Source organism: Mytilus galloprovincialis, chromosome 12 (assembly GCF_965363235.1).
Source record: "Mytilus galloprovincialis chromosome 12, xbMytGall1.hap1.1, whole genome shotgun sequence".
Taxonomy (NCBI): Eukaryota; Metazoa; Mollusca; class Bivalvia; order Mytilida; family Mytilidae; genus Mytilus; species Mytilus galloprovincialis.
Window position 1 is genome coordinate 45,695,033 of NC_134849.1, and position 16,696 is coordinate 45,711,728.

General features: G+C 33.6%; 1 protein-coding gene across 8 annotated transcripts in view; it reads left to right on the forward strand.

Moving 5' to 3' along the window:
- Positions 1-6,199: 6,199 nt before the first annotated feature.
- LOC143053938 (uncharacterized) overlaps positions 6,200-16,696 on the forward strand; it is a 38,389-nt gene continuing 27,892 nt past the window's right edge. For 4 of the 8 annotated variants that reach the window (XM_076226743.1, XM_076226749.1, XM_076226748.1 and 1 more), the window contains exons 1-4: positions 6,200-6,436; positions 7,206-7,427; positions 10,147-10,456; positions 14,940-15,079. In XM_076226743.1, coding sequence (XP_076082858.1) covers positions 7,308-7,427; positions 10,147-10,456; positions 14,940-15,079 — 570 coding nt within the window. In that variant the 5' untranslated portion in view covers positions 6,200-6,436; positions 7,206-7,307. Of the gene's footprint in view, positions 6,437-6,645; positions 7,043-7,205; positions 7,428-10,146; positions 10,457-14,939; positions 15,080-16,696 lie in introns of those variants that run through there. The other 4 variants (XM_076226744.1, XM_076226747.1, XM_076226745.1 and 1 more) reach the window with 4 other exon arrangements.

Consider the following 16,696-nt stretch of genomic DNA (forward strand, 5'->3'; position numbering starts at 1 on the left):
ATATTTAAATAACATACACCTGGATTTGTTAAAAGTCAATATTTAAAAATAATCTGTACAGTTTGACATTAATAAAAGTATGAGCATTTAGAAATGTAACGTTTACTATTGATTTGAAGATAGTCAAAAAGATCCCGAGTCCAGTCTTGCTTATCGAAATTACCCATTTAACAATTATTTCTACCAGAATAGAGCCAATGAGACAACTCTCCAATTCACAATTTGTAAAAGTAAACCATTATAAGTCAAAGTGCGGTCTTCAACACGGAGCCATCTCTCACGCCGAACAGCAAGCTATAAAGGACACAAAATTGACTTATGTAAAACCATTCAAACAGGAAAACCAACAGTTAATTTATTCTAAATATAAAAAACCGAGAAACACGTATGAACCGCACCAATAAACGACATGCAACCACTGAACATCAGGTAAGAATGGATGATGAAATGAACAATTAACTTCTCGTAAAAAATCTATTTATTTTCGACACATATCTTCGACAATGTGTTACATGTTTATAGAATGTATCCAGAAAGTTTCTGCAATAAGCCATTTTCGCCAATATTGGGGAAATCATCACTATGGAGTCGGTTCATTGAGGTCATAATTGAATTGCATCCTTTTAACTCATATATGCATTTTTAATAAAGGCGTATATGAGGAAGATTAATATGGTAGTTTCCAATTTCTTTGTCCATTTACATTACAAGATAAACCCCTTAAGGTGGTACCCAACACCTAAACTAAAATTAATTTGGCTTGTTTAATTTTCTTAAAATTTTAACAAAGTATTTACTTTGGCCCTTTGACAAAAACATAAAAAATTTGAGCCAACCGTTAAATCAGTTTGGCAAACACCAATTTTGATCATTGAGAAGCTTAACATCAATCATCCAAGGGCCATTTTCTAAAAGTCTGTTCAGCGTTTTCTCAAATAAAATTGAGAATGGAAATGGGAAATGTGTCAAAGCGACAACAAACCGATCATATAGCAGACAACAGCCGAAGGCCACCAATGGGTTTTCGATGTAGCGAGAAACTCCCGTATTGTAGGCGTCCTTCAGCTGGCCCCTAAACAAATATGTATACTAGTTCAGTGCTAATGGACGTCATACTTAACTCCGAGTTATACATAAGAACATAAAATTAAAAATCCTACAAGACTAACAAAAGCCAGAGGCTCCTGACTTGGGACAGGCAAAATTGCGGCGGAGTTAAACATGTTTTTGAGATCTCAACCCTCCTCCTATACCTCTAGCCAATGTAGAAAAATACAAACGCATAACCATACGCACAGTAAAACTCAGTTTAAAAGAAGTTTGAGTCCGATGTCAGAATATGAAACAAAAGAAATAAACAAAATGACAATAATACATAAATAACAACAGACTTCTAGCAGTTACTGACATGCAAGCTCCAGACCTTAATTAAACTGATTGAAAGATTATGTCTTCATCATATGAAAATCAGGCACAATCCCCCCTGTTAGGGGTTTAGTATCCTACCATTATGAAATATATGAGAACATAACCCGTGTCATGCCAACAGCATGTTTTCTGAATAAATGTGTTTAGTTCCGGTGCAAAGACCCTATAAGTGAATCAATATCAAAGCCAAAATATGTAATCATTAATGACCTGACAACAGTATCGTAACTATATTCCTTTTTAAAGGTTGTGTTAGCTTTTGATGTGAACACTGGCATTTTTCTGCTTTGTAAGGAATATTAAATATTAAATGTAAGGAATAAAAATGCATAGCACATCATATAATCAAATGTGTTCTCAAGTTTTAACATTTTAGTGCATTTCCGAACATGTGAACAAAACTCAAAAGATAGCTGAGAACTGCACTTTTGGCTAATTTTCAGCATTTTTTTGTTTTCATTTAAGAATTGAATGCTTCTTTTTTTGTAACTTCATAGGGGTGTTAAAGCGTTGACCGAAGTAAATTTTGTATGAAGCGCGGAAAAAACGCTTTAACACCCCTATGACTTCATAGGGGTGTTAAAGCGTTGACCGAAGTAAATTTTGTATGAAGCGCGGAAAAAACGCTTTAACACCCCTATGAAGTTTCAAAAAGAAGCATTCAATACTTATAATTACATTTTTTAGCTATGACCATGAAAACACGAATTTTATAATTGTTTTATTTAATTCACCTGTGCATTTTATTGTGGGACCACGTGTTATCATGAATGATAAGTTTTATTGAGTAATGCAATTTCTGAAGGAATAACATGTGATGTGAAATTAGCCAATCAGAATAAAGTATTATAATGAAACATACATCTAATGTAATTATTTGTTTTATGAATACATCGTTTACCGCTGTTACAATTTTCTTGTTACGTAAAGCTTATGTATTCTTCTTCAAAAACAAATACATGAGTTTGGGTTAAAGATGCCCTTTAGAGTTGATTAAAATTGAAACTTGTAAAATTGTAGATTATTATACAAATAGACTCTTAGACTAGATATTCGAATATTAGATGGATTTAAAAACTTTTAGATTTTGACCAGATCAACGAAAGATTAGTCTTATGCCTCTTTCTAGCTCAACTCGATCTATCTACAACTATGTTGTGTGTATTTTTATAGGCCCGAACTTTCATAACTCTTTGGAGAAGACCTTATTAAACTACGGCAGTGATATGACATGTCTTGAACTTGCAGTGAGATGAGCGCTTTTATTCAATACTGGAGGCCTCACAGTGACTTGGAGATGTAAAACAGCAATATATTCTTCTTTCAAGGAAATACTAGCAGTCTTTACAACGCAAACAAGGTAAAGTTAATGTACGTATGGTTACTAGCCATTCTAGTTAAAGTATTGAACAAAAAGTATAGTTACTATTAACTTTTAAAATTATCTAGAAAATCTATAATTGTTACTTTTTAACGGTCTGTTGTATGATTTGCCAAGCCCGTGGAAAATGTCTCCGTGCTTGAAGAGTCTGCTCTGTTACAACTTCACATCCAAGTCACAATTGTGAAAGTAAACCGTTATAAGTCAAAGTGCGGTCTTCAACACGGAGCCTAGGCTCATACTGAACAGCAAGCTATAAAGGGCCCAAAAAATATCGCTGTTATTGTTATTACCCAGTCTATTTTTAAAAGAAAACAAGCCACAAGTTCGGATGATAGTGGCTTTTTAAGATATCTCATCAATATAGAAATGGGGAGGTATTATTGCCAATGAGACAACTATCCGGGGGCACCAAAGTTCAAATGAAGGACGTAAGCAAATATTGACAACTGCAAGGCCTTTAATTAACAATGAGAAAACGGTTAACCCATACGATATAGTCAGTTATAAAAGATGAAACAATTCAATCACTAAGAAAACTAACGACCTAATGTCTAACAAACAGTTTACGAAAAACACTATTAATTTTTGAATCTGTTTCCGTATCACCAGTTTTATACACTGATTATACCATGCATACATGTATATACAACATCTTGAATTATACATTGTCCAATTCATGTAATATTAATTTAAACTTTGCTGTTGATGACTATTTATGTCGGAGTTGACCACGGTCCAAGTATGTCAGTTTGTACATTGTGTTTCTATTACGGTCAGTTTTGCTTATATCAAATTTGATATGTTGTGTGTTCCTCCTCTTCCTCTTCCTTCCCTAGCTCTCCTCCTTCTCCTCATCATCATCATCCAATAATAGACGACCTTGTAAATATTGACCAGGCGTGACTGAAGAAATATTAACAAAAATTGGATGCCATGGTTACGTTACAATTTACTCAGTGCAACAGTTTGTTTATGCGTTGTCTCCCCTTCACCAGACAGAGATGTATGAATAATGTCCGTTTTTCATCTTATTTGCATTTAATTTTTTCCCCGTTTCTGCTGACTTAATGAGGTCACCAGAGGATCCCAAATAAGATAAGTTTAAATCCATTCTAAATGAAACTGGATATATATTTTAAAAGCATGTCAGAAGTTACCCCTTCCCCTCTCTTATGAATGAACATATAAATGTTTAATTCATGGACTTTTTATCAAGTTGCACTCCTAACGTTGCTTTTGTCCCCTCTCCCATGGCCACCGCCCAGTTGGAAATTACATGAAATAAATGTGCCTCTCCTGTAAACACTGAAAAGTTTATCTTTTCGTAGTTTGTTCCGTTTTCCCTTAATAGGAAGGACGCTTTCAATTATGAATTTAAATAAAAACGCCGGATCTCAAAGAGAAATGGCAAGGACATATATGTTAGTTATACGTCGTTCTTGTAAATGGTAAAAATATAGAAATAAAAACTAAATTCCTTTTTAATATTTCATTTTCTTTAGTCCTGAAGGGGGCTCATAAATCCATATTTTTTTAATCTATAGGCCGGGATTTCGCGGTTATCTTTTTTTTTCTCTAAAAATGAGCTTTATCATATACTTTGTAAAAAATAACTTTTAAAAAAATGGATTCACTGTTTATTTTTAAAAACTTGTCTTCGAAAGAAACAAGCATTTTTGTTAAGGTGCTTTTTTTTGTTCAACTAATAGAAGAGAAACTGAAAGGACAAGCACGGACATATAACAGTTAAATAAGCGATCCTGTACTAGACATATACTTTGTTTTAAAAAGACCCTTTTCTTACCAGTAGCCGGGGCATGAAAAAGCAACCCTGTTCTAACCAGCAGGACATGAAAAAGGGACCCTGTTCTAACCAACAGGGCAGGAAAGAGGGACCCTGTTTCGCGGCACACTCATACCACTAAAAATATAGGAAGTACCCCCACCCCCACCCCCTCTCCCGGATAACTAGCAAGCGGACGTATATAAATAGTAAGGGGACGACCATTTGATATTCTAAGGGGGGTGGGGTCAGGAGGATTTGTTTTTGATCGGTTATTTATTTTTGTAAACTGAGAGGACAGGTTATTCATTTTCTGCACTATTGAAGCAAGATTTTTCATTTTCATTAAAGCAAGGGACTGATTATTTATGTTCACAACTGTATTTATGATATTCGAAAACATACAATTTTAAATGATTTGTTTATTATAAATAATACATGTATAGTCAAGTCAGTATGTACCATTTAATCAGAATTAATCAATTTTTTGACGGGTTTTGGAGCCACTGAAGACCCAAGAAGTTATAGAACAAATGATACAAAATCATGATTTCTGGGTGTTCCGAAGACCCTTTCATAATCAGAAAGTGCAAGTTTTGTTTTAATAATTTTTTGACAGTATTTCGGTCTCAAAGAAAAATGTATAAATTCAGTGTAAGACTTAAGTTTCTAGGGACAACATCAAAAGACCAATGTGCATGATAAAGCAAAAATGGAATTCACATAGTAAAGTGTGTGTCTGCTTTTTTTTTAAACTCATAATCAAGTTCATAACAAAATTACTAGATTACAAAAGGAATGCAACACTAACAGAATACAGAAGGGCAATCAATGAACAAAAGACAAATAAATAATAAACATTGATCCCGAAAAATCAGGGCTACGTCTGAGGGAAAACAGAACTTGCTTATTGCAAGGCACTCGCTGTGAACACAATTGGAGACAAGCGTTTGGTTTTGAAATTTCCTACATGAGGCATCATTTGCCTCAATGTAGTTACGGCCCTGTTAAAATAAAAGTGAGGTAAGGTTTCCTGAGACAATATACCTCAAGTTAAATTAAAACAATTTTTAGACATTTCAAGTATATTTAAATAATATTTATATTTTCATTATTTAAAAAAATGGAAAGTGTTTCCCATTTTTTTTTGGGGGGGGATGAATTTATGAAGAATCTGGTGCCTTCTCATACTTTCGACCTGCTGAGTTATTTATTTCCAATCGTGACATTGCAAGTCAGGTAATTTATTTTCATACTGCCACAGAAAAAAAACATTTATTTTTGTGATTATCAAGGCTGAGTTATTTTTTTTAAAATCCTATTTCCCACCCACCCCACCCCTACAGAATAGCAACTATGGTCGTCCCCTTATACATCCTTAATTTCTAACAGTTTAGATCACCTTTATTAGAATCGCACCGGTATTGTTATAATAGAATAATTAAGTTGGATTTTTCTATTGTTAAATATTTGTCACTAGATTTCAAAATGCGCCCGCTTTCAAAACTTTTGTGATATAGTGGGGGATATCTTGTGGCCTTTGAACTATCGAAGGTTATTCCGCGTGCGCAAAAGTTGTTTACGACAAATAATGTCACGTGATCAGAAGTAAAAAAATGGCTACCGATGGGTTATCCGTCCTTGATCAGCTGTCGTGTTTGAAACTGTTACAAAAAAACACCAGCAGCATGAGCTTTAATGTTATATTTTGGTGTTTTGAGCGACTTTGAAAATGGATTAATCAGTCGCAAAAACAATTGATTTAATTGCCATGGTTTCAAGGGAGCGACGAAGCCAACAGGTGCTTGTCCACGGTGCAATTCTTCAGGCGTGTAAAAAATGTAAATTTTATTTGACGTGCACTTCTAAATCCCACAAACAATCCCCAATAATTATTGAAGGAAATGGAAAATCTCAAATCGTCTACAACCACAAAAAAAAATCTTCATAGGAAACACTAGACATCTTTGATCAGTGACCCTAAACTAAACCCAACAGGATTATCTTGCAAGTTTGTTTACCTCCGAAATTGATAAATAACGACTTGTTTACTTGTTAAAAACAACCACTCACTGTGTATTCATTGTTAATTGTGGTTGTGTGTACCTTTTATTTGTGTTTAGGAAAGTCATTCATTTGAAATTAAGGATAATATAACAAAAGATGAAATGTAAATTTGATAAAATGATATTTCAGAAATCAATTGGATGATAATTCAAAAATACAGATAAAGGTTGTGTCATAATTACTAGTTGTCATACTTCCAGCTTGTTTGTTATGCCTCTATAGAACAGGTGTGATATGAGACAAAAGAGTAAACAAGAAATAGAACACTTTATATTGGAATTTAACAGTTTAATGTTTATTTTGTGTCCAAACTGCGAAATTACTTAAAAATAAGTTTTGATTCGAAGCATGTTTATGGAATGTACTATGTACACAGCTTGGTATGTTTATTTATTATTTAAAATATGGACTGTTATCAAAATACAATGTTTATCTCTACATAAATTTGACCTTGCTTTTGTTATTGTATATTATAGATACTGGTAGAGTTATTTGTCTACTATTATAAATTGATTTTATAATTATATTTTATGTATTTTGCAGATTGATGACTTTGTTAAAATAATGATGTGCATTGCAAATAATAAAATAACAGCAGTTTTTGAGGAATTATGATATTGTTTTGAAAGTGATTTTGAATTAAATATGTCCACCATGTCATCATCCATGCATGGTAGTATGGATTTTGAGACACCAAATCCAACCAGATCCTTTGAATTGCCTGGATCAGATATACAAAGAGAAGGCATTTTAAAGAAATTAAAGGTAAATTGATTAATTTCTATGTTGCATACAGTTTTTACAATATTTATTCATTCACTGAACATGCTGAAGTTGAACATTGAAATGTGCAAGTGTGAGGTAGTATAGCTGGATATTTTCGTGGGGTGTAAATTTTCACTTATTTTTCGTGGATAGAACAAAATTGCCAAAATAAATTCCGCCAATTTAAAAGTGTAAATACAACGATATTGATAAAATTTTGAATCCTCCAAAATAATAATTGCCAAAAATATTTCGTAAACCATATTCTATGAAAATAGCGAAATTTTACACCTGCTAAAATAATGCACTATAGGGTACATTGTAGAAACCAGGGTTCTCACTATTATTTGTTTACAATAATTGGTGAAATGTCAATTTGTGTATTCAATAGATTGATTGATAAATTGTTAGTTGCTTAATATTCAGTGGCAAATATTTCATGCACTTTCAGGACAGGAACAATTCCATTAATACAATCAGTAGGTCATGTGGTATACATGCCATAATTAAGGGAATGTCAGCCACTGGACATGCTGGAAAATAAGCATATAAATGTGCTTGTATATTGAATAACTAGCTTTTTAAAAGGCAAACTTTTTGTCCCTTCCAACTGCCATTGTACATGTAAAAATTCAGAATGGAAATGGTAAATGTGTCAAAGAGACAACTACCAGACCATAGAGCAGACAACAGCCGAAGGCCACCAATAGGTCTTCAATGCAGCGAGAAACTCCCACACCTAGTGGCCTGCTTCAGCTGGCCCCTAAACAAAAGTGTATACTAGTTCAGTGATTATGGACATCATACTAAACTCCAAAATATACACAAGAAACTAAAATTAAAAAATAATGCAAGACTAACAAAGGCCAGAGGCTCCTGACTTGGGAGAAAGCCTGAAACAGCCCAAGGCCAACAATGGGTCTTCAACACAGCAGGAAAATCCAGCATCCAGAGGAAGGCTTCAGCTGGCTTCTAAATAAAAATGTGTACTACATCAGGGATCTCCATGAATAAAAAAAGGAGGAACTTTCACCATCACAAACCGTGTCTACCCCGTACAGTGTAGCATGATCGAAAGTATTTCATCCTTCCATGTACATGATGTAAGGAATGGTGAACATGCTAATTCATTGCTTATTTAAATTATTATTTATTTGAATTTTCATTATACATGTTATACAAGTATCAATATTTTCATTAATTGCCCTTTGTAACCATTCAAATGCCAAGCCTTCCATGGTCCACCTTTACTGGTAGTTAAGAATGACCAAAAGCTGTCATGAAGGTCTCCATGCAATTTTCTTGCCATTATTATACGACCGCAAAAAATTTCAAAAAAATGTTTGCGTCGTATAATCATGATAATCATGATAATGCTATCATGTTGTCGTTGTCCGAAGACACATTTAGTTTCCGAACAATAAGTTTAGTTTTAGTGGATCTCTGTAAATTTTAGCCAGAAGGTTAAATACCCCTAAAGGAAGGTTGTGATTGATTTTGGAGGTTATGGAATATGGTCCAAATAATTAAGTTATTATGGGCCAAAAAGGGGGCCCAAAATGAGCATTTTTGCAGTTTTCAAACAATAACTTGTGTTTAAGTGTATGAATCTCTCTGAAATTATTCCACAAGTTACCATACTATGAAGGGATGGTTAGTATTGACTTTGGGGGGTTATGGCTCAAAATGTTTTGGAATTAGGGGCAAAAAAGGGAGAAAAATAGGTTTTTCTGGTCAATGGACAATTAAGACAATTTAAAAGCAGTGTAAGGGAGGTAATTCAAAAACATTAAACATACAATGTAGGGTATGTTCAGATATACCTCCCTTACACTTCTTGTAAATAATGTATAAAGGAATGTCAGGTTTTGGACTAATTGCAAAAAAAGAGGGGTGGTAGTAGTTTATAAATTATTTGTTTCCAAATTTCTTAAATTCCAAATTTTTTAAAAGTTTTAAGAAGAAATCCTTAATTGCACAATATTGTGAAATAGATTTGTAAGATCTTTACATTTGTTTTGTGTCAGAAATTCATATTACACTGTACATGTATGTCAAAAATTTGATCACAATCCAAATTCAGAGCTGTATCAAGCTTGAATGTTGTGTCCATACTCGCCCCAATTGTTCAGGGTTCAACATCTGGCGTCGTATAAAGCTGTGCCCTGCAGAGCACCTCGTTGGTTATTGTTATGGGGGTTAAAAATCATGTGGAGCTTATTTTCCACAGACACTAGCTATATATAGGGTGTCTTGTCAAATTCAGAAGTCATGAACCCATGGCCATTACCGGTATGGCTGATTTAATTTGCAGCAGCAACAAAACGGTTTGTAATGGTTATCATATGTAAAAAGTTGAAGAGATTTGTAAAGCAAACATTGATACATGAAAAGGATAATTTAACGATGGCACGGGGCATTTGACGATGGTACAAGTTATTTGAACGATGGCGGGGCACATCATTAAAAAGGCCATGGAGGTCAATGCTACATTATAACTGTATGATATTATACACCACCAAATTTTCAATTATAACTATATTTTTCACCATGAGTCATGATCACTTACATGTAAAATGTAACTCCAGAGAGTACTGAATATTTTTACAACGTATGTATGTATGTTTTATGCATAGACTCTTTACCTTTTAATCATGTGATTCATGTTAATGTTTATCAATGCATACATGTCTACGTTAATGACAATTCTATTTTTCAGACTAACAAGAAAAAATATTTTGTTCTTCGATCTACAAGTAGTAGTGGCCCTGCACGGCTGGAATATTATGATTCAGAAAAGAAATTAAGAGCAGGTCTTCCGCCAAAACGTTCAGTGATACTTCATACATGTTTTAATATTAACAAGAAAAATGACTCTCGTCAAAAATATGCAATAGCCTTATATACCAAAGATGAATGTTTTTCTGTGGTAGCTGATGATGCGGTTGAACAGGAATTATGGTTAAATTTGTTATTGAAATTACAAAATGAATTCATACCACCAGGAGAAATGCCAAAGCGACATTTTGGTAAGTTCATATACAATGTGTACTAGGATTGAAACAGTTCTGTACTTCAATAAGGATAGGTTCTATCCTTGATACAAGGGTCTTATGATCGATTTGCTTTCAGATTGTTTTTGGATACCAATCTTTAATTTATACTTAAAAAATTTCAGCAAACACGAATCAGCAACCCATCAAAGTGTGAAGATGGACATGTTTATACATTTTACTTCTTAGACATATTTTATTCATCCTGGTGACTAAAGTAATAGGAATGAAGAAAAATTACCAAAAAAAAAACCCAGTAGCAGCTACTGATATTTGATCTACTAACCTCATATAAATTATTTGTGTAGCACAAAATATGACTTATATAACATGATATTGTATATATAAAAGCAGAATTTTGAAACAATATTTCACTATATATATCATGATAGTCAAATAAAAGGTATTATATCAATCACAATCGGTACTATTTTTAACACAACATTAATACGGGCAATACTTCTTTTGCGCCACCTAATTTTCAAAACTATAGGTATCATTTGCGCCATTTTTATTTATTTTTATTGTCGAGCCTGTAACTTTTGTTGCAGAAAGCTCGACATAGGGATAGTGATCCGACGGCAGCGGCAGCGTTAGCTCACTTCTTAAAAGCTTTATATTTTAGAAGGTGGAAGACCTGGATGCTTCATACTTTGTATATAGATGCTTCATGTTACGAAGTTTCCGTCAGTCATATGTCCAATAACCTTGACCTCATTTTCATGGTTCAGTGACTACTTGAAAAAAAGTTCAAATTTTTTGTAATGTTGAATTCTCTCTTATTATAAGTAATAGGATAACTATATTTGATATGTGCGTACCTTGCAAGGTCCTCATGTCTGTCAGACAGCTTTCACTTGACCTCGACATCAATGAGCAAGGTTAAGTTTTGGTGGTCAAGTCCATATCTCAGATACTATAAGCAATAGGGCTAGTATATTCAGTGTATGGAAGGACTGTAAGGTGTACATGTCCAACTGGCAGGTGTCATCTGACCTTGACCTCATTTTCATGGTTCAGTGGTTATAGTTAAATTTTTGTGTTTTGGTCTGTTTTTCTCATACTATATGCAATAGGCATACTATATTTGTTGTATGGAATGATTGTAATTAGGTGTACATGTCTAGCGGGCAGATGTCATGTCACCTTGACCTCATTTTCATGGTTCAGTGCACGTGGTCAAAGTTAAGTTTTTGAGTTTTGGTCTTTTTTATCTAATACCATGAATACTATATGCCATAGGTCAACTATATTTGGTGTATGGAAATATTTTATTATCTTTATGTTAGTCGCGCAGGTTTTATTTGACCGTGACCTCATTTTTACGGTTCATTGCACAGTGTTAAGTTTTTGTGTTTTGGCAGTGTTCTCCCCAGGTCGTTTTAGCGCCGCGATTTTCAGCGCTATTTCAATTTCCCGCTGTCCTATTGCACTGACCGCGTCGCTATCCCGTTCAACCGCGTCGCTATATTTTTTTTCGTATTTTTTAAAATTTCCCGCTTATTTTTCTTTTCGGATCACGTGATTGACTGGTTAACGATTTTTGAACGAATTATTTCCGTTGTATTAAAGTAACTCCGCGGGACCAGTCTAATAAATTTTACAAAATGGCGTCGTTGAGAGATCAAAATAAACAAAGATTTCAACATTGACATCTATTTAATGAATATATAGAGGCATATATGAATGAAATGAGAAGAAATAAATTGACCGCATTTCCCAACGACATTCACAAACTTGTTTAACGAACTTTGAACAAACACTGATTTTAACAACGATCAAATTGGCTTCAATGAGCTAGTCTTTGAAGTATTAATTATCACCCAATCGAACTAATACCTGTTTAATCAGCAATTCTACAGTAATGAATTTTACCCTTTGAAAACAATTAAGAGGATATGATTAGAAAAACAAACCCCAAGCTGATACTAGACTTGAGAAATTCACTTTCTCGATGTCCAGCTTGGGTGAAGCCAAGTTAAACGTCGTAAGGTTAACAGAACACTGCTACATTTTTTCGCTTTATAAAGATGCCGAAACGTATGAAAGGAATGGACAGTGCTAACAGAGACATATAATACATGTCTCGGGTGCCGAAAAGTTCATTTCTAAATTATATAAGGGAAGTTTTACCCCCTTCTCTGACAACGTTGTCTCGACCATTTTTTGAACCATCTACGATTATATCATTACTTTTTTTGCGTTTACAACCGAACTGTCGAACCTGTATTGCTTGAAAGAAGCATCCCTGTTATCAAGGGATTCATTATAAGCCCGTATTTTACGATTACTTGACCATACATGGCTCTTTTTCAAATGGATAAGGGAATAAAACAAAACGAAAATTTTGTGTAAATATATATAAAATATCGATATTTGTCAACCAATCATCAATATATCTTAATTAAATATTGCTTTAAATTTAATGTAAACAGAGGATGGCTTGGATAAGGAATAGTATTTAATGCTAAAAAAAAGACACAGGTGTAAACAGGAAGATATGTCAGCCAGTAAGGGAGATAATTTGGGAGGGAAAGACCTAAAAGAAGTATTGTCCAAATCTTGACAAACTTATCTGGTGGCATTAAAATTATCAAACAAAACCTTTAAAGGTGGTAGTTGTTTCAATTGGCATACATAATGTATTTGATTGGTAATTCACCTTTGAAATAAAAAAATCTCTTTAAAATATTTTTAAAGGATTTCTTTCATATTCATAATTGGAATATTTTAGCCTTTTTTTTAAGCAAGTCTTTGATAAGATTTGAATATTATTAAAAGGGCAATTTCATTTCTTCCTTTGAAATACTATACTCCTTTTTATTGAAAAGTTGTACTTTGCTAGAAATGTTAATAAAAGTAAATGTAAAAAATACCAATATTGTCATTGAAAACTTTCTCACAGAAGCTGACAATGACTTTATTGTTGGTCCTACATGTTCTGCAACATCACCTGTTAGTGATAAGAAATCTTCACATCTAGGCAGTCTGGTATAGACCCACCATGGAAAAGACTTCTCCTTGGGTTTTATAGACAGATAATATGAGGATTATATGTATTTACAATGGAGACAAAAAGACTTTTCTTCTATCATGTCTATATCCAGACAATAACATTAGCAAACAAAGGGGTAACTTCCATGAGCATGATGAGGACATCATTACAAGAGAAAACATCAATAGCATTATATAAGAAAAACACATAACAAATCAATTACAAACCAACCGCGCGCCGCGACAAAGTTACTGAGAATTGTCGAAAATCACGCGCTTACCACAGCGCTATCCAAAAATCCTGGGGAGAACACTGTTTTGGTCTACATGTATTTTTCTTAAACTATAAGTAATGGGTCAACTATATATGTTGTACATGTATAGAAGCATTGTTAGCTGTACATGTCTGCCTGGCATGGTTCATCTGACCTTGACCTCATTTTCAAGGTTCATTGGTCTTTGTTTAGTTATCTTGGTTAATGTTAAGGTTATGTGACAGTTGTAATAAAGCTTAGTAATTTATACTTAGGACTATCAACATAATATCAATGATTAGTATAGAAGGCGAGACATTTCAGCGTGTGCACTCTTGTTTAGTTTGCTTCCATCCTCCTAAATGTATATATATGGGCTTGGGACCGGCAGTTTACCGACTGGTGGAGTTAAAGTCATTTTGATAACAAAATTTATTCTGAATTGAAACATTCACTCGTATATATACAGTTAAAACCATAAAATGGCTCTGTTCATCATTGAATTAAAGGCTGGTATTTGTAGTTGAGCATAGACACATACAATGTATTCCTTTCTGCTTACTTCTCCACTTATTAGTTGTTGATACTGATAGGGAATATAATGTCCATTCTTAAAAACATGTATAGTATAAAGTTGTTTGAAATATTTTGGACAACATTTATAGGTACCATCAGCAAAAAATTCCTCGGATGCAGTTTTCTTCTCTCTTTATACATGTACATTGACTGACGCACATACATCATTGTACATGACATATATTTCTAAACAATTTATTTTTTGGTGAGTTTTCTTAAATTTGATAAGTGTTCAGTTAAATCTTAAGTGAAAAGGTTAATTATAATACATGTACATGTATGATATTGGTAAAAAATGTGCATGTATATGACATAGGTAAAACTATTTACAGGTAAATCTGGTGTAATTTCATTTCATTTATTGGCGCAATATTAATTAATACCATCAAAATAAAAGAGAGTGGCGCAATTAGTACCTTTTCAAAACTGCAATTGGCGCAAATTGATTCTGCCCATTAATATGGTTTATATAATTTTACAAAGTGTTGTAGTCATTTTCAATGAAAGGCTCTATTGTTTGTATTTAATTGGATTTTAGGAAGGATCATTAGACCTGTACATTTTGTATCAGTAAGCCTCCATCACACTTTTAAAACCTACATATATTTAATATAATTATTTAATTTCTCTTTCAGACCATGTTTGGCAAGTAAGTGTGAAACCTAAAGGACTTGGGATGATTCGAGGAATATGTGGGGATTATAGACTGTGTTTGTCTGACAGTGATATTTGTATGGTTAAGAGAAACTCCGATAAACCAGAACATACATTTCAGGTTAGTAAGGCCAAATAGAATAGTATGTGTGGTTCCAGTTACATCTGAAAAAAGTAAGGGTAGGTAGGTAGGGATTTTTTTTTATTTTATGGTTTTTTTTTTACATTGAGTCTATCATGTCTATGGGAGCATCATTCTGACTTGAACAGTGCTTAATGAAAAATGACAATAAAGTCTTTATTGTAGGCTAATTTCAAGTTGAAAAGTAGGGAAGGTAGGGTCACTGGAACCGCACATATATTTTTATTTGGCCTAAACTGTACATTGTGTCCTGTGTTTGTGTGTTGGTAATAAGCCAGTGATTTGGAAGGATTTTTTCTCTATGGGCCCAGGGCCCCCCAAAAAATAAATTCAATTGGCCATTTTTAGAAATCATGGGCCATGTCGTCAAATGAGTGGGCCATTCGTTGTCAGACAATAAACAAAAGAGTGTATACATGTATTTCATGTATTTCAGCAAAGATGTAGTCATCGTAGTGCTAATTGATATCATGGATATAGATCCTGTGATTTTATAATTCCAATGAATATAAAATAACTTCTTCCAAACCGGGCAATATTTAGGATAACCTTTATTTACAATGTTAAAACTGGTACTGTTGCCTTGTTCATGTTCATGTTTTTTTTTACAATATATTTGAGTCTTTGTCGATATCACACTTATCCCAGACGTTCTGGATTAGAGGACATTTCTAGCATTTCCTCTGCACTTCTTTTATTATTATTACTTCATGACGATGACAAGAATATAATAGTAGAGAGTAATGTTGATTGATAAGCAGGGTTGGCAAAGTATTACCCGCCCGGGAATTCCTGGGCAGGAAAACCCGTTTTTTCCTGGGCTAGGCTCCCTGAAATGGGTAATACTGGGCATTACTGGGCAATATGATTTTTATACAACTGCAAAAAACTGCCTAAAATTTTTGCGGTTGTACATGTATATTGGTATGGCATTGGCGTCATCGTCCGAAGCCACATTGGTTTTCGCACTATAACTTTATTTTAAGTAAATAGAAATCTATGAACTTTAAGCACAAGGTTTATGACCACAAAAGAAAGGTTGGGATTGATTTGGGGAGTTTTGGTCCTGACAGTTTAGGAATTAGGGGCCAAAAAAGGGCCCAAATAAGCATTTTCTTGGTTTTCGCATAATAACTTTAGTATAAATAAATAGAAATCTATGAAATTTGAACACAAGGTTTATGAACACAAAAGGAAGGTTGGAATTGATTTTTGGGAGTTTTGGTCCCAACAGTTTAGGAATTAGGGGCCCAAAGGGTCCAAAATTAAACTTTGTTTGATTTCATCAAAAAATGAATAATTGGGGTTCTTTGATATGCCAAATTTCAACAAACATTGAATTCTTGGGGTTCTTTGATATGCTGAATCTAAACATGTTCTTATATTTTTGATTATGGGCCCAGTTTTCAAGTTGGTCCAAATCAGGGTCCAAAATTAAACTTTGTTTGATTTCAACAAAAATTGAATCCTTGGGGTTCTTTGATATGCTGAATCTAACCATGTATTTAGATTTTTGATATTTGGACCTGGTTATCAAATTGGTCCACAATGAGGTCTAAAGGGTCCAAAATTGAACTTTATTTGATTTTATCAAAA